This window comes from Dendronephthya gigantea, unplaced genomic scaffold (assembly GCF_004324835.1).
Source record: "Dendronephthya gigantea isolate DGI-Jeju-01 unplaced genomic scaffold, DenGig_1.0 000184F, whole genome shotgun sequence".
Lineage (NCBI taxonomy): Eukaryota > Metazoa > Cnidaria > Anthozoa > Malacalcyonacea > Nephtheidae > Dendronephthya > Dendronephthya gigantea.
In genome coordinates this window covers 280,483-305,565 of record NW_021163194.1, presented here as the reverse complement: position 1 = coordinate 305,565, position 25,083 = coordinate 280,483, and the positions used below count along the sequence as shown (strand labels likewise).

At 35.2% G+C, this 25,083-nt stretch overlaps 3 protein-coding genes across 6 annotated transcripts; all 3 read left to right on the top strand.

The window, feature by feature from the left end:
• Positions 1-8,434: 8,434 nt before the first annotated feature.
• On the top strand, positions 8,435-10,232 carry LOC114538443. The gene is made up of 5 exons (XM_028559620.1): positions 8,435-8,640; positions 8,855-8,937; positions 9,277-9,381; positions 9,612-9,674; positions 10,026-10,232. The coding sequence occupies exons 1-5, from the start codon at positions 8,454-8,456 to the stop codon at positions 10,230-10,232; spliced, it is 645 nt and encodes a 214-aa protein (XP_028415421.1). The 5' UTR covers positions 8,435-8,453.
• A 27-nt stretch (positions 10,233-10,259) lies between these two features.
• LOC114538422 (kelch domain-containing protein 8B-like) lies at positions 10,260-11,233 on the top strand. The gene has a single exon (XM_028559601.1). The coding sequence runs from the start codon at positions 10,361-10,363 to the stop codon at positions 11,039-11,041; it is 681 nt and encodes a 226-aa protein (XP_028415402.1). The 5' UTR covers positions 10,260-10,360; the 3' UTR covers positions 11,042-11,233.
• Positions 11,234-18,158: 6,925 nt separating this feature from the next.
• On the top strand, positions 18,159-24,540 carry LOC114538418. Of its 4 annotated transcripts, none has more exons than XM_028559594.1 (6): positions 18,159-19,693; positions 20,246-20,751; positions 20,878-21,527; positions 22,027-22,152; positions 22,431-22,493; positions 23,256-24,540. In XM_028559594.1, exons 2-6 carry the CDS (start codon positions 20,691-20,693, stop codon positions 24,276-24,278), a joined length of 1,923 nt encoding a protein of 640 aa, XP_028415395.1. In that variant the 5' UTR covers positions 18,159-19,693; positions 20,246-20,690; the 3' UTR covers positions 24,279-24,540. The 4 variants fall into 4 exon arrangements, with proteins under 4 accessions (XP_028415395.1, XP_028415398.1, XP_028415394.1 ...); XM_028559596.1 differs by lacking the exon at positions 18,159-19,693 and having other exon boundaries at positions 20,343-20,414; positions 20,627-20,751; XM_028559597.1 differs by having other exon boundaries at positions 18,159-20,414.
• The last annotated feature ends 543 nt before the right edge of the window (positions 24,541-25,083 follow it).

Sequence of the window (25,083 nt, the reverse complement as noted above, 5' to 3'; positions counted from 1 at the left end):
AAAAAAACTTAAAAGGGTAAAAAACCCCAGCAAAATTAAACAAATAGTGTCAGTTAAACAAATAGGTTGACAGTTTAAATATTGTGTCAGTATAAGATAAGAAATTGCCATAAATCTCTGTAGGTTCCATAGTGTAACAGATAAAACAGTGGTCTATAAACTTTGGAAGATTAATATATTGGATGGGTGACTATTAGGAATACTTCGTGATGTAAACCATTTTTGATTTATTCGTAAAAAATTATTCAATGTTCTTATTAATTTACTCGGGAGTATTTTGTTGTAGCTACTCCAAATCCTATTTCAAATATTTGCTCTAAAATGATATAATATTCGAGCTGTGCTGGGCCATCTTGTTATACACGCAACCACGATTTTTCTAATGACTTTTGAATGCATGTGGGGTGATATGAACATGGGAGGGTATATAGACAAAAGTACCACATACTTACAACATCTAAGATCGACTGGTAGCTATGTAATAACTTTTAACTTTCAATTTTATAACGTTTCAGGTGCATTAAAGATATCGCTCAAGAATTGAGGGTCACGATCCATCCATTTGAACCGGTAGATTTAAGGATATTGTGCTGTATTTGCCTATGTTTCATGATAAAGGTTTATAGTAATAACACGAGATTTCGCATCAAGAGATGGAAGGTTTAGATGGCGATTTCGTCGCTATGAAAATTGGTGGTGAGTTTGTTTATATTTTAAGCCATATCGTGTCAGTGTAAGATTAGCAACAATTAGCGAACTGCGCGTGTTATTAGGGAATGAAATTTTTGTCCAAACTTCAAATAGCGAGTGTGTCTGACTGTCTAATTCGAAACTCAAAACAATTCTCTAAAAATATCGTAAAGAAGTGTTAAAGGGCGGGCATAAATGCAAACCTATATATTAAAAACGAAAATTAATAGTCGTGTAGCTATTTCAAGCGTGACAGTGACAAACTATCAGCTTACGTGTCAAAAAAGTCGAAATATTTGGGAAAATATTATAATATATAACACTCCCCAAATCAAATACTTTACGTAATTATCATTAATGGATACCTAAGTAATACACTGTATTTGTTTCGAAAGTTTTCTTTGGAATATGAAATGTTAAATTACAATAAACTATTCACTATTTTCACCAAATCCCGTGATGCTTTGCGCGCGCATTCCTTGGGGTACTAAATTCGGCCACTATTTTAGTACCCCAAGGAATGCGCGCGCACAGAATCATGGAATTGAGTGAAAAAAGTGAAAAATAGCGTTAGAATCAGAGAAACGACATTCGTAGTAGCTAAATATTTCAAATGTTGATGTGTCGAAATGGCATCCTGGAGTTTAAATTGCTGCATTTTTTCGCAGCATGACGCTCATGAATTAAATGGTTTTGTTAAAACAAACTATCTTTAACAAATCTTGCGTGCGTGCAGATAAAAAATAACACAATAATTATATGATTGTAAATACTGATAATCTTAAGTTATACTTGGAATGCCAATGAAATGCAAATGTTTCATAGATAAAAGCAATGTGTTTGTACAAAATGAGACGGTGCTTGACCGTTCATATACCAAGATCAAGGTGTCGTGACTCCTGTGTGTTTATAGTAAAGTGGACAAATATTCCTTGAATTTAACGAATATTTCTTAAATAGAATGTCGTGTTGAGTATTTAATGTACTGTATGAATAAAGAAATAATAATAACCTGGACTTCAAATTAATTATTGTTTTAGAAAAAGAAAAGTGCGAAATGGAGCGAGGTTATGATCCAATCCGCTTTATTTTTCAAGTTAAACGAGATTTACTTTGCTGCATTTGCCACCGTGTGTTGAAAGAGCCACGATTATGTGAGGCGGAAGAACATTGCTTTTGTCTGAGTTGCATAACACAATATCTTGCTAAAGAGTCTCAAACATGCCCAGGATGTCGAGAACCCCTCACATTGGAAACTTTGAAACTTTCCCAAAGGTTCTTAAAGAAGGTTTTGTCAGAACTAAGAATCAGGTGTGATTACAATGATCGAGGATGTCCAGAGCAAGTTAAGCTTCGAAATCTTGAAGATCACGTGACTGATTGCAAATACCGCCCAACACTGGATGCCGAAAAGTATAGCTCTCTAGTGAGTGGCAAGGACCAGCAGAATTTCCGTCAGATTAAAGATGAAGAATTTTCTAAGGGAGCTGAAAAAAATGAATTCAGCCGAAATGAAATGAGAGAAACTAAAATCGGAACTGAGAGGAAACCAGAGGAAATTGTTGATCTGGATGAAGTCGGGTGTCAAAGTCTTGATACTGTGAAGAGGTCGAGACCTTTCGCAGAAACGAAAGATAAGGTGACAGAAAAACATGGTGATATGCATGAGGAATTAAAAATAATGAAGGTGATTAACAAAATATTTTTTTCATTTCGATCATCATATTGACAATTTTATAGACTCGTGATGTGTTAATAAGAGGGGGGGTCACTATCTTAACATATTTTATAGATTGATGAATGTTTAGCCAGTGGGAATTATTATTTTTATAAAATTTTGTTTGAATAACGTATGACCCTTCCTTTATATTAAATTGGAGATTGGGAATAAATATTGAAATTATATTAATAATATTTAGAAAATTGATTTGGATGAGATGAAACAAACCCAATGTAGAACAGACGACAAAGTAATGGAAATGAAGGTAAGAGTATCATACAGACCGTCACAATCTGAAAACACTTTTTGCATGCTCGATATTCGTGTTGCAAATACTGGTCTCGCTTAATAGTAAAAAGTAGATTTCCCTCCCCTCCCAATGAATTTAGTTTAACACTTATGCCTTAAATTGGAAAATATGGTTCATCTTACATCAATTTTAAAAGGCTTTCTATTGTCATTGGATTTAGCGCCATATTCTTAACCTTCACGCACAAACTTGCACAGTGTAAAAAACCGCGGCATGTGAGCCCCCAAGCCCATCCGTTCCCATGGGCTTGTGTAGATGAAGGTGATGAAAGCGCTCAGATTATCCTCTTTCTGAAGAAACTGTTCGTAAAATAATTAGTCGGTTGAATTTACTGCGATACAACAAGCTTGGCAGTGATTTGCTGTGAAAACTTTGCAACGCTAACTACAACACTCTTAGAAATGTCGTAAAATACAATTCTAAGCTTTAAAAATGCATCGTTTTTTCACAACAGCACGCCACAGATCCATTTACAGTTTAGCCAACATCGTCAGTAATTCCTAGAATCTGCAGCCCCAGTGGTCACTCTATGTGTTAGTACAGGATTTCGGCTGCGATTTCAAAGCAATAATGAATAAGTAATGATGCTACACCATAACTTTTCATTTCCAATTTAGGGTAATTTTGAGTTGATGAAAGGGCAGTTCGAAAGATTTGAAGGATTATTCGGTCATTTATTCCAAGAAAACATTGTCAACAGAAATGGTGCTGAAGCTACGGATCCCACAATTCCAACTAACAACCAAGACGTTATTATTCTTGGTGGTTGGTATGCCTTTGAGAGCACATCCCCTTTGAATACTGTTGAGGAGTATAATATTGTTAAGAAGAGGTCGACTATGCTGCCACCATTCGATCATCCTCGAGCAGGATCAGCATCATGTGTTTACAACAATGACGTTCTGGTCGTTGGTGGTCACGACGATAATGATGGAACTGGCACGATCGAAGTTTTGAAGATGAACCAACATCCTTTGCGATGGACAATGTTTGATGGTAAACTGCCCGTCAAATTATCCAGTCATGACGTCATAGTTTATCAAGGAAAATTATATACAATAGGAGGATATGACTGGAATGAAACAAGAACGTCGAATGCCATTTATGAGATTGCTCTTACCCCACCTTATACTGCGAAGCTACTGACGAGAATGCCTGAGGCAAAAAAGGACCACAGAGCAGAACTTGTTAATGGAAAACTATTTATCTTGGGCGGGTCAACAACCATCCTTAGTAAAGATGCTCTTGACAGCGTTGTGTTTATGATTTGATTAAGAATGAGTTCAAGCCATGTCCATCCTTACCTCAGCCTGTTTGTCGTATGTCCACAGTCACTTGGGGTGATAAAATTATCGTCGTTGGTGGCCTCGATAAGAAGCATCGGGTATTAAATGACGTCATTCAGTATGACACTGAGACAGGCCAAAGCAAGAAACTGCCCTCCATGATTTACAAAAGGGCTGGGTGCTCAGCTGTCATACTGAATGACGTCATTGTCGTGTTTGGTGGATGGAATGATGAGCAGGGATACCTCAACTCAGTGGAATCTTTCACCATTGATGGAGATGGCTGGAAAGAACTGCCAGGAATGATAGAAGAGAGGTGTTATGCAACCGCTGTTGTCAGTGGCGTAGTCAGCCTGACGATTTTGTCCCGCTTTGCCCAATTTGTAAATTTCGAGTTATTATAATTATTCATGTCTTTAGAAATCTATTGTTTTCACAGTCAGTGAAAACTAAAATATTAGCATAGCGAGACAAATCGACAGGCTGCCTACGCTACTGACTGTTGTGAATCCAAACATCTGAACGTTCTCTCAATATAATTGTGTTATCTTTGATTAAATTTTAGTATTCTTAAATTGAGGATCCTCTTCAATAATGTAATTGGTTCCAAAGTTGAAATTTTATTGCTTTTCAAGCATTTTTAGAACTGTTGAAAAAACATCATCCTGTGGATAGTGTCATAGTTGTCATATGATAATTTGTATAACAATCATAAGATTAATGTATTAGCATATGTAAATTTGTATATATATCCGTATCTATATAAAAGCATGTTCTTTTCCTAGTTTATTACATTTTACGATATAACTGTCTGGTGAGTTAGTCGTTATTATATTTATATTGGTTCGAAATATAACAGATAGCGCTATCCGGCTTTCATACAACCAGCCCAGAAGTCTGTCCCTAATGCAATAAAACTCGGAATTATATTGCCATAAAACTCGGAATAATATTGCAATAAAACTCGGAATTATATTGCCATAAAACTCGGAATTATATTTCAATAAAACTCGGAATAATATTGCAATAAAACTCGGAAATATATTGCTATAAAACTCGGAATAATATGGCAATAAAACTCGGAATTATATTGCAATAAAACTCGGAATTATATTGCCATAAAAATCGGAATTATATTGCTATAAAACTTGGAATTATATCGCAATAAAACTCGGAATAATATTGCAATAAAACTCCGAATAATATCGCAATAAAACTCGGAATAATATGGCAATAAAACTCGGAATAATATGGCAATAAAACTCGGAATAATATTGCAATAAAACTCCGAATAATATGGCAATAAAACTCCGAATAATATCGCAATAAAACTCGGAATAATATGGCAATAAAACTCGGAATAATATTGCAATAAAACTCGAAATTATATTGCCATAAAAATCGGAATTATATTGCTATAAATCTTGGAATTATATTGCAATAAAACTCGGAATAATATTGCAATAAAACTCGGAATAATATTGCAATAAAACTCGGAATAATATTGCAATAAAACTCGGAATAATATTGCAATAAAACTCGGAATTATATTGCAACAAAACTCGGAATATTATTGCCATAAAACTCGGAATAATATTGCAATAAAACTCGGAATAATATTGGAATAAAACTCGGAAATATATTGCTATAAAACTCGGAATAAAACTCGGAATTATATTGCCATAAAAATCGGAATTATATTGCAATAAAACTCGGAATAATATTGCCATAAAACTCGGAATAATATTGCAATAATATTGCAATAAAACTCGGAATAATATTGCAATAAAACTCGGAATAATATTGCAATAAAACTCGGAATGATATTGCAATAAAACTCGGAATAATATTGCAATAAAACTCGGAATAATATTGCAATAAAACTCGGAATAATATTGCCATAAAACTCGGAATAATATTGCAATAATATTGCAATAAAACTCGGAATAATATTGCAATAAAACTCGGAATAATATTGCAATAAAACTCCGAATTATATTGCAATAAAACTCGGAATAATATTGCAATAAAACTCGGAATAATATTGCAATAAAACTCGGAATTATATTGCACTACAGGGTGTTCTAAAAACCTCAAAACCACTGAAATTATCCATAACAATTTTACAGCTAGAGTTTGAATGCCTAAGCACCCTGTTGTGTTGGGGCCCACAATTGTACAGGGTTTAAATGAATATGGAGATAATATTCTATAGCGCGTAAGACTTAAGGACAATCTATAATTTACCATTGAGCCTAGAAATGTTGCCCATAATCTTTATTTCGTTATTTAACATTGATATTTATCAATATTCAGTTACTAGAGTTACCAGCTATCCATCCAATTATCCGGTTGCTTGTGTTTTCTACGAAGCCTTCAAATTCTAACAACAGGTGTTTTCAATAATTTTGGGGGGTTTTGGGGACACCCTGTATTGTTTTAAATCATTTTAAATTAAAACTCCAGGTGGTGCGTTGTTTCAATTTCCGGTCCTCTTTTGTTAAAGGCAAGCCGTGTAAGGTTGACGTTGTAAACTTGTGGTCATGCGATGTTGTCATTAAAAATGTTTCTTTGAATTTTCTTGGTAACGTCGCAACCAAAATATTACTTCTGTCATTCCAGCTTGAACTGAAACGTTAGTTTCGAAATACGAAAGTACACTTTTTCAAAACACAAAGAAGCTTTGTAACTCTACTGCGACACAAGTCTTTATACACGTCTAGAGATCTATAACCAATACGTTTTTACAACTGCTCAAAATTTACTTAAAATTTACAAAACCACTGATATATACCGAATATTGTTTCTTTAATTAAAAAGGTAATTCTCGATATTACAATGTTCTAACTAATTTTATTAAAAACCTATGCATGTGGTACAGGCTCTTTAATTTCTCGACGAGGCGACTATTGTCAGTGACAAGCTGTTAGCTCCTTATAAGGATGTTTCAGCAATTACATTAAAGCTACGACGCCACGTCTTCGACGCTATAAATATTACGGCGTCTCAAGGCGTTGTCTTAAATACGAATCACTCCTGACAGCATTAACAATAACTTTTGCTGAGTGTCAAAAGAAAGAATTTCTCACCATTTACCGTTTATTTCTGTAAGTTTTATTTAAATATTTTTTTTAGGTTAAACTGTACGATCTGTCATTTACAATCATAGAAACAGAAGAGTTGAAGGATATTGTTTTTGCGAGAGACGCCATAGTGCATGTACGCGTCGCAAATTATCGGTTGCACGGGAAAAAACCTCCAAAATAATGTCGAATGTATATTATATTGATTGTTGTCCTTTATTTTATCAAAAGTGAGCTTCGTTTATTCCTTAATGTGAATAGGTTTGTCGTATAAGAAATATACTTGCAGCTTCGGTGTATCCGAAATTTAGGCACCTCGGAAAGTTGGATGTTTTCTGAACTGACCTTGCGTTATGTTTAGAAAGCTACGCATTGTGGAATTTCTAGTACATTGAATTTCTTGTTCAGAAAACGAACATTTTAGTCGCGCAACATATAACGCGTGACCAAAGAAGCTTAGCTCATTTGAATTAAACTAATAAAACTCTAAGATAACTCCATTATTTCTAGTAGTAGTTGTTTGTGTAGGGTGGATAGTTAAAAGCTAGAGCATGGTTTTGATCAGAGTCGCTGTTTATGAAGTTTCAAGCCAAAAATCTAATCTCTGGTTCACAATTGTGTATTTCTGTATCGCTATCAAAGAGAAAACTATTGAATAACTTTAAAAAGTTCAACTTTTCTTCTGAATACGCATTCTGCAATCTTTTGACAGCTCATCACACATCTGACAGCTTTGAAATGGGCATTTTGAGGCTTAAACTATACACAAGGTTATTAATTCAAACGATTCGTTTTTGCCGTGTGCAAGCTTCAAATCTTTTGTGCAAGACATATTTTGTTGTTTAAATCTTATTCCTCATCAAGTCATGAAGCCCAAGTATTGAGGCTTATCATAGCTTCGTGCGGCTAATACTGTTGTCAAAGAAGCAGTTTAAATATTTTTATGCACAAGATAATGACTCAATCATGCAACGAGCAATTTAATAATACTAGAAAACTCATGTTTATACTTGGAATATTAAAGAAATGCAAATGTCTGAAATGAATAAAATTTTCGCACGGTGATGTCTCAAAGTCCCCAAAACACAATAAACATCACGATATATCAAAGTGTTGTCTTAAATACAAAATTGTTATGATTGCGTTCGCACCAATTTGATTTGTTGTAAAATGTCAAAGTGAAAATCTGTCATATTTAATCATCTTTGGTAAGTCTAAAAGCTGCCTGGTTTAATTATAGTATCACATTTATAATCGCCTGGTATCACATTTATAATCGCCATGACCAGCTCAATATTCGCCAGTTCACCGTGAATGCTAAATTTTAGCTACTCGTACTATCAAAATATTTTGATCTAAAGAAGATGGATACCTCAGAGGTTACCGGAGAACTTCCAGCGATTTCGCCAACCCATGACACACCAGCTGTAACTGCTGTTGATACACCTTCGACGTCCAATCCGTCAGCTACGCCAGCTTTTCCATCGTCGTCTGAAACAGCCACGACTTTAGCAGAAGGAACGATAAATGAAGCTGGCCCACAGACCTCAGGTATAAGCTACGGTGTTTGGCTGTACTAATAAAATGTACACAGCATTGAAAGCGCAGCTGTTATTTTTTCATGCTGGGTGTAGGCGCCCATTTTCATCTTGTTTAAAACAGGGGCAGTAGTTCAAAGCTAGGTTAGCGCTAACCCTGGCTTAAATTTTAATCCAGTGTTTTAGTTTATGTACTTCTGAAACACTGTTCCTTTTAAAACGTTTAGAAAATATGACTTCTATACAAGAAAAAGAATTGAATAGCCACCAGAAATCCTGTAAAAATGATGGTGTCTTCGTGGAACTCAAGGTACGTTGAGAGAACAGCCTGATCCAGAGGACTTTTAAGTAAAAAAGTTTAGATCCTTGGTCATTATGTTTTCCCGCTTTATTAAAAAGTGCACTTTGAAATGGCAAGAAAACGAGATCAAATCGAAGTGAGACAAGATGAGACTAAGTCTAAACAAGCAGAACAATGAAATCTGATAAGGTCCATATAGTAATGTGCCTAAGGCCCCCAGTTTCAACTATCACTTCATAGATTATATTCTATTATATCACCACAGAGATATAATAGAGAAATTTTGTACACATCAGTTGGATCGTGTTACCACAATAAAATATTTTAACCATCATACTTGTAATTTAGACAAATGTCAACAAACTGACAACGTCTCAAGCTGAGCTGTATATTCAGCATCTTCAAATGGCAAGAAAACAAGATCAAATCGAAGTGAGACAAGATGAGACGAAGGTTAATTTTTAACTGATATAGTCAAGGCGATATGTACAAAAGACAGAGATCCCCTCTCTTAGGAATTAGCTTAAGAAGATGTTTCTTAAAAAACAACTTACAATGATGTTTCTTCTATATTCTTGCTACATAAAATTTAATCCTTTGAGATCTTAACTTGTTTCCATCGCCCCGTTTCCGAGGTAATTCATATTAAATGAGTATGAACGTGAGTGAGGTTGTTATTTTAGAAAGCTCTTGACGAGATGAAAAAAACCCAATCAGGAATTAACGAGAAAGTTGAGGAAATGGAGGTAAGAAAATATTGTGATAATATTTCATAATTGCTGGTCATTGATTATCATATAAGCTGTCACCTGACGAAATGCACCTTCTCGATAATTATGTCATTTGCCTGGACGATGATTGCAAAATATGGTTCCGACGGGCGACGGGCTTATTTAGATGAAGGTGATGAAAGCGCTCAGATGATCCTCGTTGCAACGCTAACTACAACACTCTTAGAAACGTCGTAAAATACAATTCTGAGCTTTAAAAATTCATCGTTTATTCACAAGATCATATGCCACAGATCCATTTACAGTTAAGCTAACGTCGTCAGTAAATCTTCTTGATTCTCCATGCGTGTTTCTATAACTGTTTAGGTGACGAAAGAGCGACTGGAAAGAGTTGAAGAATTGTTACTCAATCATTTATCACAAATAGATATTAACACTGTTCACAATAATAGTGCTCATGCAATTGACCCCACAATTTCAGCCAAGAAACAAGACGTTATTATCATTGGCGGTGACTATAGCGATGAAGACATCCGTCCTTTGGATATGTTGAAATATTACAGTATTAGCTGAGAAGAAGTCTATGTTTAAGACTCAATAATCGCCGAAGTAAAACAGCATCGTTTGTTTACAACAATAACGTCCTTGTCGCAGGCGGTGTGGGTGTGGATGATGCCATTGACACAATAGAAGCGTTAAATATGAAGCAGTGTCCTTTGCGATGGACAATGTTTGATGGTAACTTGCCGGCAAAGTTAAGAGGCCATGCCGCCCTTGTTTATGAAGATAAATTGATTTCTATAGGCGGATTCAACGAGGATAAAAATATGATATCTGATGCCATATACGAGACTGCTCTTATTCCGCCTCACACGTCGAGGTTGCTGACGAGAATGAAAGAGCCACGATATGAACACAGAGCAGAGATAGTTAATGGAAAGGTATTTATCTTGGGTGGATCAACAACCGAGAGTTATGAGGATGCTACTGACGGCGTTGTTGTTTATGATTTGGTTGAGAATAACTTTACGCCATGTCCATCGTTACCTAAGCCTGTTTTTGAAATGTCCACAGTCATTTGGGGTGATAAGATCATCGTTCTCGGTGGTTTGGATAACAATGGTCGAATATTAGATGACGTCATCATCTATGAGACTGAGACGGGGCAAAGTAGGTGGCTTCCCTCCATGATTAATAAAAGGAGCGGCAGTTGTGCCGTCATCATGAATGACGTCATTATCGTGTTTGGTGGACGCAATGATGAGCAGGGATGTCTCAACTCAGTGGAAACCTTTACCATTGGTGGAGATGGCTGGAAAGAACTGCCAGGAATGATAGAAAAAAGATGGAATGCAACCGCTGTTGTGAAACCTCACATCTGAAAGTTTTATGACCTTTACACTGTGTTCTTATATATGTTCTTATAAACTTCTTATATGTTGATGACTGCTGTTGTCATCTATAACATTTCTAAATTCTTATACTGTGACGTCTGGTGAGGTTTAACCAATATTATTAGTGTGTAAATAGGGTCAATTTGAAATTTTAATCTTAACCAATGAACATTAGCAATATGAAGGACATTAGATTCATTAGTGAAATAAGTTTGATTATAAATATTGATCAATAAAAGATAGATATTTCCAAACTGAGCCTAATTATTTTTACGATGGTTATTCAGGATAGTTCTTGCTAGTCGCTATCAAGCGTTTTAACGAAGCGTGAATTGACCAGTGGTTATAACCCAAAAAGCCCACAAGGCATGGCGTTACAAGCTTAATAATATAAAATGAATTCGTATAATAATTGCAAAAGTGATTTTTGAAAGTTCTGGCTTCTGATTGGTCGAGCGACCTCGGAATTCTTACGCAATAATCAGCTGAGCGGATTTTTCAAAATGGCGGCGAGTTGTTTTTGTCAAAGTGACACATGAAGAAATCTGTAGTTTAAAAGAAAAATGGTCTTAAATAATTTTCTGGGTAAAAGAAAACGTTGTCGAACCATGCTCAACTTTAATGCTCAAAAAATTGTGAAGATATTTGCGGTTTACCGTTTACGTTCGCTTTTAACAGAAACTAAAATAGTCGTGTTTCATGCAAAAACTGGAGTGTATGTCACAATAATATTTCACTTTTGGAAATATGGCTTGCATATCCACTGAGCTGCATAATCTATACGATATAATGGATGGATCACACTGCCTATCTTCGTAAAATCTCGTGTTTCCGAAGTGAGCGCGACAGTGTGCCGAAAATGTTCCGATCACTTGCAGGAGTTCCCTCTGACTTCCTTCTGTGCAAGAAACCTTTAAACTCTGCAAATTCATCGAGAAATTGTGCTATTTGGAACGGTATGTAACTATAATAACTATAATCTTGCTATTCTTATTGCAGTTTTAGTCTCGTCTTGTTACTTTAAAGATGTGTTGTTTGTTGATTCCGGTCTGGTCTGATTAATTTAGGATTTAAATGGACCTACTTTTTTACAGTCTTATAACTCAGCGAATACGCGGGCGAAAAACACAAAAATACCACCAAAATATAGTTTGAGAAAAGCACTATAACCTAACCGCTTCTACTCAAAATTTAATAAAAGTTATAACCAACAGCGGGCGATTTTATAGCGATTAAAAAAAACACTATCCGGTGGATAGCGCTATCCAGCTTTCACACAACCTGCCCCTGGCTTTTAGCTGTTGATAAACAAATACGAGTTGGTTGAAGAATCCTGATCAAATTCAAATATTTTCACCTCTGCGCTATGATAAAGAAAGAACAAAGCAATTAATCACGGATTTGTCAAACTGTCTTTTGTAAAACGATGCTTAGAATAATTATTATGCATGGGCGACAAACGTGCATCAGGATGTGTGTTGAAATTCAATCATTTTCTTGCCACGATTTTTAATCGACTTATATTTCCTTGTTTATTTTCTCTACGCTGTGAAAATCGTTTCATTCAACAGCCAAATGCTTGTTCTGTCTTCATATCCGAAAGTTATTCTCGTTGATCAAGTAAGTTACGTACAATATCTCGCTAAAGTGAGTTTACTTTTTATACACCCGTATTGTAAAGTATAACCAGTAATCATTTGAATGTAATATTTTATATCTCTGAGTGCATTATAAGCTGATGAAGAGACTTTAATATCTTGAGTAAGAAACCTTTTTTATGATCTTAAATAAAGAAATGAGTTTCATCGCTTCTGTATGAAAAGAATTGTTGAAACCGACAGAGAATGTCTTCCATATTATCGCAATTCTACAGGAGGGTAATTAAAATTCAGAGCTGGGTTAATTTATGCAGAGCATTAATTATACTTGTTTACAAAAGTTTCTCGTCCAGATTTTTTAGCAAACGCAATCGAACTTTTAAAGATTGCTTTTGGACCTATGCTCTACGAAATATCGTAATTTACGTATTATTGTATTACCTTTCCACCAAAACAATCCATAGATGCTTTGCGGTTCCAGACCTGACCCAGTACCCTTCTCGATTTGAGAGAGGATTTGTAACTTTTTTCGCTTAAGAAATTCATCATGGTAGTAGAGTTAATGTTTAACATTTTTCAAAATCTCAGGTTAAAATGGGGACAGTTGAGACCACTGAAGGAGACTTCCAAGGATGGATATGGATAGTTCGGGGTATTTGTTGATATAATTTTCTTGGTGTATCAAGGTAAGGAAAGTTATTCCGAATTTCAGGTTCATAATACACGAGCTCAACCTAATCCTAAATCCATCCCTAAACCTCTTTATTATCGAAAATTAAAGAGATTAATGGATTGGATTAGGATTAGATTTAAGATTAGATTTAGGATTATATTCGTGTACTATTGTATTTGTAGACGTGCAATTATTAGTGTGAATATGCGTGTGAATATATTGTTGATGTGTTGATATAATTTCATATTATGATGGTTCATTTCAACACTTCAATATTAATCAGTGAACATCAGCAATAATCATGTACAGCGAATAAATTCTTTAGTAAAAGAGTTTCATATGTAAATATGATGAAATAATTTCTCATCAAATGTGGTTTGAAAACTGTTAGACCGGAAAAAATTCTCGACGTTTCGACCTAAAGGTCTTTGTCAGGAGAGTTAGTATGACTTTACTAACACTTCTGACGAATTATGCTCTTGGATACTTGGGTCATAAACACTTCTCCGTAGACATCTCCCCAGCCTCCCCCCCTTTAAAACGTCGCATAAAAGCTGTATTTGAATACGCTTTTGAAATCCTTACGTCTTCTGTGTCTTCATCTGAATTTCAAACACTTTTCAATAAATCAATTGTGATTTTGTAGCACTATACTTGATGTTGGCTAATTTTCAGAGGGTTGATAGGTCTTATTTTCGATTGAAAATCTTTCCACTTGAAATTACTTGTTATTCAATACTTTTTATCGTAATTTAACCTTTGTGTTTAACATGTTGTGTTTTTGTTCATCGACGAAGGCAAATAATCACTTTTTATTATTTCATGCCTTTCTCTGTGAGACTGTTTGTGAAATCAACACAAATCAATAACTCGAACCAAAGCGAGATTCATATCAATAGTTTGGGTCTCAGCATGAAATATTTAATCACGATGGACATAATTTAAACCCTTTTTAAACATAACCAGAGAGCAGCGTGGAAGCGTCTTCAAATAACTTAGCATCAAATGTGGTATAACAACTGCCTAAATAGGTGAAACACTTCTCGACGTTTCGACCTGAGGGCCTTTGTCAGGAGAGGTAGTAAGGTAGTAATAGTAACTAAGGTTAGTAATACTAACTCTCCTGACGAAGGCCCTCATGTCGAAACGTCGAGAAGTGTTTCGTCTATTTTAGGCAGTTGTTATACCACATTTGATGCTAAGTTGTTTGAAGACTTATATTTCCTTGTTTATTAACTCTACGCTGTTGTTATACCTTGTTAGACAGTTGTGTTATTGTTTTAGTTGAGTCCCTCTGGGAAACTAGCTCTGAAATGGACACAAATCAATAATCACTCGAGCCAAAGCGAGATTCGTAGCTTCACTTTGTTACACAGCATGAAACATTTAATTAAGACTCCTGCACAACATTGAATTTAAAAAAACAACCACTTTAAATACTAAATATAGCGAGAGAGAATGCTAGAGATTCTCTCAGCATGAGGCTGGCACTGATATTGCAAAACAAACCAGATTTAAATCTTGTGGTAATGACTCGATCAATGAAGCATTTAGTAATACTAGGAACTCATGTTGATACTTGGAACATCCAAGAAATGCAAGTGTCTGAGAGACTGGAATGAATACAATTTTTGCACCATGATTAGAAATCTGTTAGTGTCAAAATAAACCACTTTTTGAATCTTGTATGCGAGATAACACCTCAACTATCAATAATACCAATTTCGAGTTGGTACTTGAAATAACAAAGAAATGCAAGTGTTTAAAGATATTTAAAACTCTCACAGCATGATTGTAAAAATTGCAAATCGAAACTAGTTTCGATTCGATAAATCTTTCTGGTGTCAAAACGGAAACCTGTTTTTACAAATCTTGTAAATTCTCACATTCAGTTTTTACAAATCTTGTAAAAACTCATTAAATGAACCATTTGATAGTACTTCGAATATCATATTGATATTTGAAATATCGAAGACATGCAAATTGAATGACGGGAATAAAAACAAGTTTCACAGCATGATGTTAAAAATGTTACTGTCAAAGATAATTGCGTAGGTCCACAGGAATAAAAAATTACTTAGAAATAAATATTACGACATAATTTATATCAAGGTGATGTTTGAAACAAAATATTCAAGTGTGGTTTGAAAACTGTTAGACCAGGAAAAATTCTCGACGTTTCGATCTAAAGGTCTTTGTCAGGAAAGTTAGTATGACTTTACTAACACTTCTGACGAATTATGCTCTTGGACACTTGGGTCATAAACACTTCTCCGTAGACATCTCCCCAGCCTCCCTCCCTTTAAAACGTCGCATAAAAGCTGTATTTGAATACGCTCTTGAAATCCTTACGTCTTCTGTGTCTTCATCTGAATTTCAAACACTTTTCAATAAATCAATTGAGATTTTGTAGCATTAACTAATTTCCAGAGAATTGATAGGTATTAATTTCGAGTGGAAAAATTTCCACTTGAAATTTCTTATTATTGAATACTTTTTATCAGAATTTAAACCTTTGTGTTCAACATGTTGTGTTTTTGTTCATCGATGAAGGCAAATACAATTGTGTTATTTCATGCCTGGACTTTCTCTGTGAGACTGGTTGTGAAATCAACACAAATCAATAACTGGAACCAAAGCGAGATTCATAGCTTTAGTTTGAGTCTCAGCATGAAATATTTAATCACGATGGACATAATTTAAACCCTTGTTAAACATAACCAGAGAGCAGCGTGGCAGCGTCTTCAAACAACTCAGAATCAAATATGGTATAACAACAGCCTAAAATAGACAAAACACTTCTCGACGTTGCCACCTGAGGGCCTTCGTCAGGAGAGTTAGTATTATCACCTTACTAACTCTCCTGACGAAGGCCCTCAGGTCGAAACGTTGAGAAGTGTTTCGTCTATTTTAGGCAGTTGTTATACCACATTTGATGCTAAGTTGTTTGAAGACTTTTATTTCCTTGTTTATTAACTCTACGCTGTTGTTATACCTTGTTAACAGTTGTGTTATTGTTTGTCCATTAGTCGAGTCCCTCTGGGAGACTAGCTCTGAAATGGACACAAATCAATAATCACTCGAGCCAAAGCGAGATACGTAGATTCACTTTGCGACACAGCATGGAACATTTAATTAAGACCCCAGCACGACATTCAATTTAAAAGAGCAACCACTTTAAATACTAAATATAGCGAGAGAGAGCGCTAGAGATTCTCTCAGCATGAGGCTGGCACTGATATTGTCGAAACAAACCAAATTTAAATCTTGTTGTAATGACTCGATTAATGAACCATTTAATAATACTAGGAAATTCATGTTGATACTTGGAACATCGAAGAAATGCAAGTGTCTGAGAGACTAAAATGATTTTGCACCATGATTAGTAAACTGTTAGTGTCAAAATAAACCACTTTTGAATCTTGTATGCGAGATAATAACTCAACTATCAATAATACCAATCTCAAGTTGATACTTGAAATAACAAAGAAATGCGAATATCTGAAAAATGTTTAAAACTCTCACAGCATGATGCTAAATGGCAAATCGAAACTACAGTTTCGATAAATCTTGTTGCTGTCAAAACCGAAACTAGTTTTGTAAAAACTAGTAAAAAGATGATAAGGCAATCGACGAACAGTTTGATGTAACTTGGAGTACTTGGAATATCATATCATATATTGCTACTTGAAACATCGAAAAAATGGAAATAAAATGTTTAATCATTAAAGTTTCGCAAGTTCCCCAGCGTGATGCCAAAAATGATATTGTTAAAGCTAATTGCGTAGGACTGCAAGAATGTTTTAAAAATGACTTGGAAATAAATATTACGACATATATCAAGCTGATGTTTTAGACACAAAATATTGAACTATTGCAATTACAATCGAAGCTGGTTTAGGAATTTTAAGTTCGCCGTCAATTAATGATAAATTTATGAATGTCTAATATTTCTTCAATTGCAGTTACTCTTTGACAAACTTCTCCAACTTCATTTTTTATACTTTCTTGAAATACATTTGTTGAAGCACAAAGTGTTTCATACCTATTCATGCATTCATCTAGTCCCACCCTTCGTAAGTTTTGCACATTGCTACCACAAAAATTTTGGTGGATATCCATGTCTCTTGCACTTACGTACACGCCACAGTTCTGGCACGGCACTGGACGGTATCCACAAACATCCTCGTGATTTTGTAGATTTCCAAGATCAAGTATTTCAGGACATCCTCGATTGAAGTAATCACACTTGATTTTCAGCTCTGACAAGCGGTCCCGAAAAAAACGGTGGAGGGGTTTCAAAGTTTCTGGAGTGAGGGGTTCTCGACATACTGGACATGTTAAGGAACGAGCAAGGTGTTGGGTTATACAATTGGAACAAAATTGATGTTCTTTTTTGCATATTCGTGCATCTCTTAATACCAAAAGACAAATACTGCAGAAACAATCTTGGTGAACGGAGTGAATGAAGCGGGTTGGGTCATAACCAGTAGCCATTAGTAATACGTATCTGAAACATTATTAAATGTTTAAATTAATCATTAACTCACAATAACACTTTTCATCTCATATCCTAGTGATGATCAATGCTGCACATAGTCGTCTTAATAATATACAGCAAAGTTTAAAAACTCAATTACTAACTTCTTATTAACCGGGCGCGAGGTCTTTACCGAGAAACATCGGACCGAGGTCTTTTTGAACAGACCGAGCTGGAAGAGCGAGGTTTGTACAAAAAGATCGAGGTCCAATATTTCTCGGTAAAGACCGAGCAAGGACAATAAAAAGTTTATTATATGGCATAAGGCATGTATTTGCACTTGAAACAAACAAGAAATGCATGAATTCGTATTAGTAGCCTGGTACGCATTTGATAAAAATTATATTTATATAATTAGGTCAGTTATTTTTGATCAAGTATTTATTAAGCTATAAAAATTGGTGTTGAGTTCAAATGTTAATAAACAAGATTTAAACTAAGTGAATTAGCTTGTAGGTACATCACGTAAGTATGTAAACTGCAAAGCTTTTGGTCTATTAACCAACCCGGGCCTTTATCAGTGCAATATGAATGTGAGCTATTGCACTGATGAATTTAGGACCGAAAGCTTTGCAGTATTAAATACTTACGTGGTGTACCTACAAGCTAAATTACTTATTGATGTCACCATGCAAACATACAAGAATATTATTAAGATTTAAACAATCAACCATCAGAAATCTAGTTCACTGCTCTGCCTGGTTGAACTATCAAACCTACAGAGATTCATGGAGAGTTTTTATCTTTTATAAGAACATCAGATTTAAACTTTCAACCTTCAACCATCTTGTCATCAAATAAAAACTTTGTGAAAGAATTTGTTGACAAAGATTACTAGTAAACGACAATTGTTGATCTCGTGACTCGGGAATCTGGTAAAGTGTAAACGTGGCAACCAGTGGAACTATCAAACCTACAGTGATTGGTAGCGAGGCTAATATTGACACTGACAGACCAGGCAACTTAAACCACACAAAGATAATCAAATTAGACTTACCAAAGCCGATGAATTATGACAGATTTAAACTTAAATATTCTGGTCTTAACACGACCAACGATATTGTTTAAAATGTCGTAATAATATTTATTGTATTCAAGACATCGCGTGATATAATATCAGACTTTAAAGATCTTTATAAAGACCTAACTGCATGGTGTGCTTGAACAATAACATTTTTACCTTCATGCTGTGAAAATTGTTTTTACCTGAGACATTTGTATTTATTGCTGCTGTTCCAAGTATCAACATGAGATTCCCAGTATAATTTCGTCGTTATTTCACACGAGTACACAAGATTTGTCAGAATTGGGCTGAGTTTAAAGCCCATGAAACAAAATTTATTTTCATTTTGAGAGATGCGTTTGTATTTGCATTTTGATTTGCTACGAATGCATGTTGTGCTTTTGTTTCGAGTGGTACGCGACTGGATCATTGTAATTCAAAATTTTAATTTGCTAATAATCCTTCGGCATAGTTAGTATTGTCAAAATCGAAGTCAAGTTTGACAAATATGATGTGCTTATAAAACACAACTCAATAAAACAGCTCCTTCAATTATTTGGTAATCTCAAATTGACTATCATTGAAATCCAAATGCGTCAAATTATCTTCACAGCATGATAGTATATAAGAATGTTATCCAACGAAGCAGGTTATAAATGAAGACTCTTTATGACAACGTTCAAAGCCTGATGTCGTTAACACAATAAACATTACGACGACGTATCAAGGTGTTGTTTTAAATACAAAATACTGTTGACGACGTTACACCTATCTGTTGCAGAATGTTTAAGTAAAAATTTGTCATCATTCATCAGCTTTGCCTTTGGTAAGTCTAATTTGATTTCCTCTGTGTGTTTTTTATAAGCTGCATAGTCTGTCACTGTCAATATCAGCATCGGCCTAAAAATAAATAATGCATTGATTCAAAAGTTATGTCATAGTTTGCACTTTACGGACAAAATTAACTGGTCACCATGCAAATCAACACTTTGTTGAAATCAAATCGAATGATTGATTGACTGATTTAAATCAAATAGCCTAATTTTTCTAACTTTAAATCTAAGATCAAACTGTTCGGTTGATTAGCTTTGAATCGGTTAAACGTTTCAATGTTTTCAATTCATGAAATCGTTCACCATCAATCTCTGTATATAGGTTGATAATTCAACAGGTAGAGTACTGGATTAGATTTCTGAAGATTGATAGTTTAAATCTTGTGTTTTTATCAATGATAATAACTCTCAATCAATTATATGTGTATAGAGATTTATGCACAGCAGAATGATGAAACAGAAATCGTATTTCACTGTGGAAATTTATTTCATGCAATTTGATTGGACTTACGATGTTTTTCATGGTCAATCTTATAACGTTTCAGGTGCATTGTTAGTTTTGCCCAAAGATGGGGATTTTGATCCATCTTAACAGCTTCAAGAATATTGTGCTGTCTTCGCATTTATTTCACGACAGAGGTTCACAGTAATACGAGATGTTGCATCAAGATATAGAGCATTTAGATAGCGATTTTGTCGCTATGAAAATTGCTGGTGAGTTTGTTTATATTCTAAGCGATATCGTGTGTAAAGTTAGCAGCATCAGTGGACTTCATCTGCTATTTAGCCAATGCAATTTTTGTCCAGTTGTCTGATTTCAACGGTTAATTGTAGTTCTGACATGCAATTGTCATTTATGGATGCCCATAAAGGAAAACTTAGAAAGTATTGTGTAACAAATTCTCCTTGTTTTGAAATCTTCTTAGCAATATGAAATATTAAATTACAATAACACAAGAAAAAGAAGAATGATATTTTTAGTAAATACAAATGCTGACGCGTCCAAATGGAATGCTGCAATTTTCTCACAGCATGATGCTCATAAAAAATGGTATTGTCAAAACAAACCTGTATTAAAAAATCTTATGTGCCTGTGTGAAAAAGTACATAAAGTGAAGTATTAACCGTATTATAGTGAAGAAGTAACAACCTTAACTTTAAATTAATTTTTTTTCAGAAAGTGAAGTACCAATGGAGCGAGGTCATGATCCAAATCGCTTCATTTTACAAGTTAAACGAGATTTGCTATGCTTTATTTGCCACCGTGTGTTGAAAGAGCCGAGAATATGTGAGGCAGGAGAACATCACTTTTGTTCCATTTGTATAACACAACACCTTGCTAAACAGTCTCAAACATGCCCAGAATGTAAGAAACCCCTCACATTGGAAACTTTGCAACTTCCCCAAAAGTTTTTAATAAACATCTTGTCGGAACTAAGAATCAGGTGTGATTACAACGATCGAGGGTGTCCCGAACACGTTCAGCTTGGAAATCTTGAAGATCACGTGATTGGTTGTGAATACCGTCCAACAATGGTTGCCGAAAAGTATAGCTCGCTAGTGAGTGGCAAAGACCAGCAGAATTTCCGTCAGATGAAAGATGAAGAATTTTCTAAGGGAGCTGAGAAAAATGAATTCAGCAAGAGACAAAATGAAATGAGAGAAACTAAAATTGAAACTGAGAGGAAACCAGAGGAAATTGTTGATCTGGATGAAGTCCTGTGTCAAAGTCTTGATACTGTGAAGAGGTCGAGACCTTTCGCTGAAACGGGGGATAAGGTGACAAAAAAACATGATGATATGCAGGAAGAATTAAAAATAATGAAGGTGATTAAAGAAATATCTTTTTCATTTCGACAATTTTATAGACTCGTGATGTGTTCATAAGAGGGGGGTCACTATCTTAACATATTTTATAGATTGATGAATGTTTAACCGGTGGGAATTAAATTGAATATTAAATTCGCTAGTATTTATAATCATGTTGCAAATACTTCCTCCGTTTCTGATTAGGTTGATACCAAGTTTTTAAAAGCGCGAAGGCTTTCTATGAAGTAGCATTTTATACCACATTGGCTGAATAAACAAGCCAAACACCTTCACTAGCGCCCTCGAGAAAACAAGAAAAACAGAAAGCCTAAACAAGTAAAACAATAAAATCTGATAAGGTCCATATCGTAAGGTGCCTAAGGCCCCAGTTTCAACTATCACTTCATAGATTATACTATATCATGTCACCACAGAGAAAATTTTGTACACATCAGTTGGATCGTGTTACCTCTCCTGTTACCTCTCGTGATATTTTAACCATCATATTGTAATTTAGACAAATGTCAACAAACTGACACCGTCTCAAGCTGAGCTGAATATTCAGCACCTTCAAATAACAAGAAAACAATATCAAATCGAAGCGAGACAAGATCAAATCGAAGCGAGACAAGATGAGACGAAGGTTAATTTTCAAATGATATAGTCAAAGCGATATGTACGAAAGACAGCGATCCCCTCTCTTAAGAATTAGTATAAGATGATGTTTCTTATAAAAATGATGTTCCTTCTATATTTTTGCTACATAAAATTTAATCTATCAAAGTAAGCAGTTTAACTTTGAGATAATCAGCATATTCTACATCCAGACTCATCTTCACCTTAACTTGTTTCAATCGCCCCGTTTCCGAGGTAATTCATGTTAAATGAGTTTAATGAACGCGAGTGAGGTTGTTATTTTAGAAAGCTCTTGACGAGATAAAACAAACCCAATCAGGAATTCACAAGAGAGTAAAGAAAATGGAGGTAAGAATATATTTGTGATAATATTTCATAATTGCTGGTCATTGATTATCATATAAGCTGTCACGTGACGAAATGCACCCTCTCGATAATTATGTTATTTGCCTGGACAGCCTCGTTCAAAATAAACGTGGAATGCGCGTTGGATCCAAAGCGAAATTATGTAATTATTAAACTGATGTATCGAAATGTAATTTTTAATGCTTTAGAAGACCCATAATAACGAAATAAAATTTGGATTTCGGAAACTGCATTTATGAAAAAATGCGTGGTTGTAACTTGCAGTAGATTTCCCTCCCCTCCCATTGAATTTAGTTTAACAGTGATACCTTAAATTGCAAAATATGGTTCATCCTACATCAATTTAAAAGGTTTTCTATTGTCATTGGATTTAGCGCCATATTCTTAACCTTCACGCACATACTAGCACAGTGTAAAAAACCGCGGAATGTGAATCCCCAAGCCCCATAGAATAGTTGGTCGGTTGATTTTACTGCGATACCACAAGCTCGACAGTGATTTGCTGTGAAAACTTTGCAACCCTAACAACAGCACTCTTAGAAACGTCGTAAAATAGAACTCTAAATTGAAAATGTATCGTTTATTCACAACTCTATGCCACAGATCCATTTTGCCAACCTGGTCAGTAATTCTTAGAGGCTGCATCCCCAGTGGTCACTCTATGTGTACAGGATTTCGGCTGAGATTTAAAAGCAATAATGAATAAGTAATGTTCTACACAGCAACTTTTCATTTTTAATTTAGGGTAGTTTTGAGGTTATAAAGCAGCAGTTGGAAAGACTTGAAGGATTATTGGGTCATCTATTCAAAGAAAATATTGTCAACAGAGATGGTGCTCAAGCTACAGATCCCACAATTCCAACTAATAACCAAGACGTTATTATTGTTGGTGGTTGGTATGACCATGGGGAAGCACCTCCTTTGAAAACTGTTGAAAAATATAATATTGTTGAGAAGAGGTCGACTATGCTGCCACCATTGAATCATCTTCGAACAGCATCAGCATCGTGTGTTTACAATAATGACATTCTGGTCGTTGGTGGTTACGATGGTAAAGAAGGGACTGACAAGATCGAAGTTTTGAAGATGAACCAACATCCTTTGCGATGGACAATGTTTGGTGGTAAACTGCCTGTCAAATTAGCTGATCATGACGTCATTGTTTATTCAGGAAAATTTTATATAATAGGAGGACATGACTGGAATGAAAGAGAAATATCGAATGCCATTTATGAAATTGCTCTTACCCCACCTTATACTGCCAAGCTGCTGACGAGAATGCCTGAGCCAAGAACATTTCACAGGGCAGAATTTGTTAATGGAAAAATATTTATCTTGGGCGGAAAAACAACCCACCTTAGTAAAGATGCTTTTGACAGCGTTGTTTTATACGATTTGATTAAGAATGAGCTCAAGCCATGTACATCGTTACCTCAGCCTGTTTGTCATATGTCCACAGTCACTTGGGGTGATAAGATCATTGTTCTTGGTGGTGAGAATAAGAATGCTCAGGCATTAAATGACGTCATCATGTATGACACTGAGACGGGGCAAATTGAGCCACTGCCCTCCATGATTTACAAAAGGAGCGGCAGCTCAGCTGTCATCATGAACGACGTCATTGTCGTGTTTGGTGGAAGAAATAATGAGCAGGGATATCTCAACTCAGTGGAAACCTTCACCATTGGTGGAGATGGCTGGAAAGAACTGCCAGGAATGATAGAAAAAAGATGTTGGGCAACTGCTGTTGTAAAACCTCACATCTGAAAGTTTTCACAATATAAACTTCTTATTGTGTCCTTGCATGAATATGATAATATTTTGTGTCGTGATGGTCAATCATTGTTTCGTCGCTTTCTTGATATATGAGCAACCAGGGGCAGGTTGTATGAAAGCCGGATAGCGCTATCCACCGGATAGTGTTTCAAAGTCGCTTTAAAGTCACCCGTTGTTGGGTATATCTTTGATTAAATCTTAGTATTCTTAAATCGAGGATCCTCTTCAATAATTGTTGGTTCCAAACTGAAATTTTATCGCTTTTTGAGCCTTTTTAGAACGGTTGAAAAAACCACTATCCGATGGATATCGCTATCCAGCTTTCATACAACCTGCCCCAGAAGCACAGAAAACCTATCAGAAGAACAACTTCATTGTTTTTTGGCGTAAGTGACTCAGCAAGTACCGTTAATGGAAGCAATCAGGTTAGATCTAAATGTAAATAAATTTCGCTCGATTTTTCATCAGCCAAATTCCTTTTTATATTAATGTAAATATATTAAAGATAAACATTGTTTAATTTTTGTGACTGAAATTAAAATGCATAGAACCTGTGTGTGTGTTTAACTGGATCATCCAGATATTTCTTATTCAACCATGCTTTCATTGTCAACGAAGGGTGATATAATTCCTGATCTCGTATATGCTGGAGTGCTGGACCACGAGGAACCTGAACAACAAAACAAAGTTTAAATTTTCAACGAGACACAACGAGAGATGGAAAAGTCAGCCCTTGGTTGACCAGACCAGGCTCAATACAAAACATTCCAGTTGAAACACATTAAGAGCAAATGGC

What these genes read in the sequence shown, in the direction of transcription:
- LOC114538443 (XM_028559620.1), top strand. Translation starts at nt 8,454, where the DNA reads ATGGATACCTCAGAGGTTACCGGAGAACTTCCAGCGATTTCGCCAACC. An exon ending in AGCTGGCCCACAGACCTCAG is followed by an intron (nt 8,641 to 8,854) that starts GTATAAGCTACG and finishes TAAAACGTTTAG; the next exon opens with AAAATATGACTTCTATACAA. An exon ending in AGAAAGTTGAGGAAATGGAG is followed by an intron (nt 9,675 to 10,025) that starts GTAAGAAAATAT and finishes ATAACTGTTTAG; the next exon opens with GTGACGAAAGAGCGACTGGA.
- LOC114538422 (XM_028559601.1), top strand. Translation starts at nt 10,361, where the DNA reads ATGAAGCAGTGTCCTTTGCGATGGACAATGTTTGATGGTAACTTGCCG.
- LOC114538418 (XM_028559594.1), top strand. Translation starts at nt 20,691, where the DNA reads ATGCTGACGCGTCCAAATGGAATGCTGCAATTTTCTCACAGCATGATG. An exon ending in AAGAATTAAAAATAATGAAG is followed by an intron (nt 21,528 to 22,026) that starts GTGATTAAAGAA and finishes ATTGTAATTTAG; the next exon opens with ACAAATGTCAACAAACTGAC. An exon ending in CGAGACAAGATGAGACGAAG is followed by an intron (nt 22,153 to 22,430) that starts GTTAATTTTCAA and finishes TTGTTATTTTAG; the next exon opens with AAAGCTCTTGACGAGATAAA.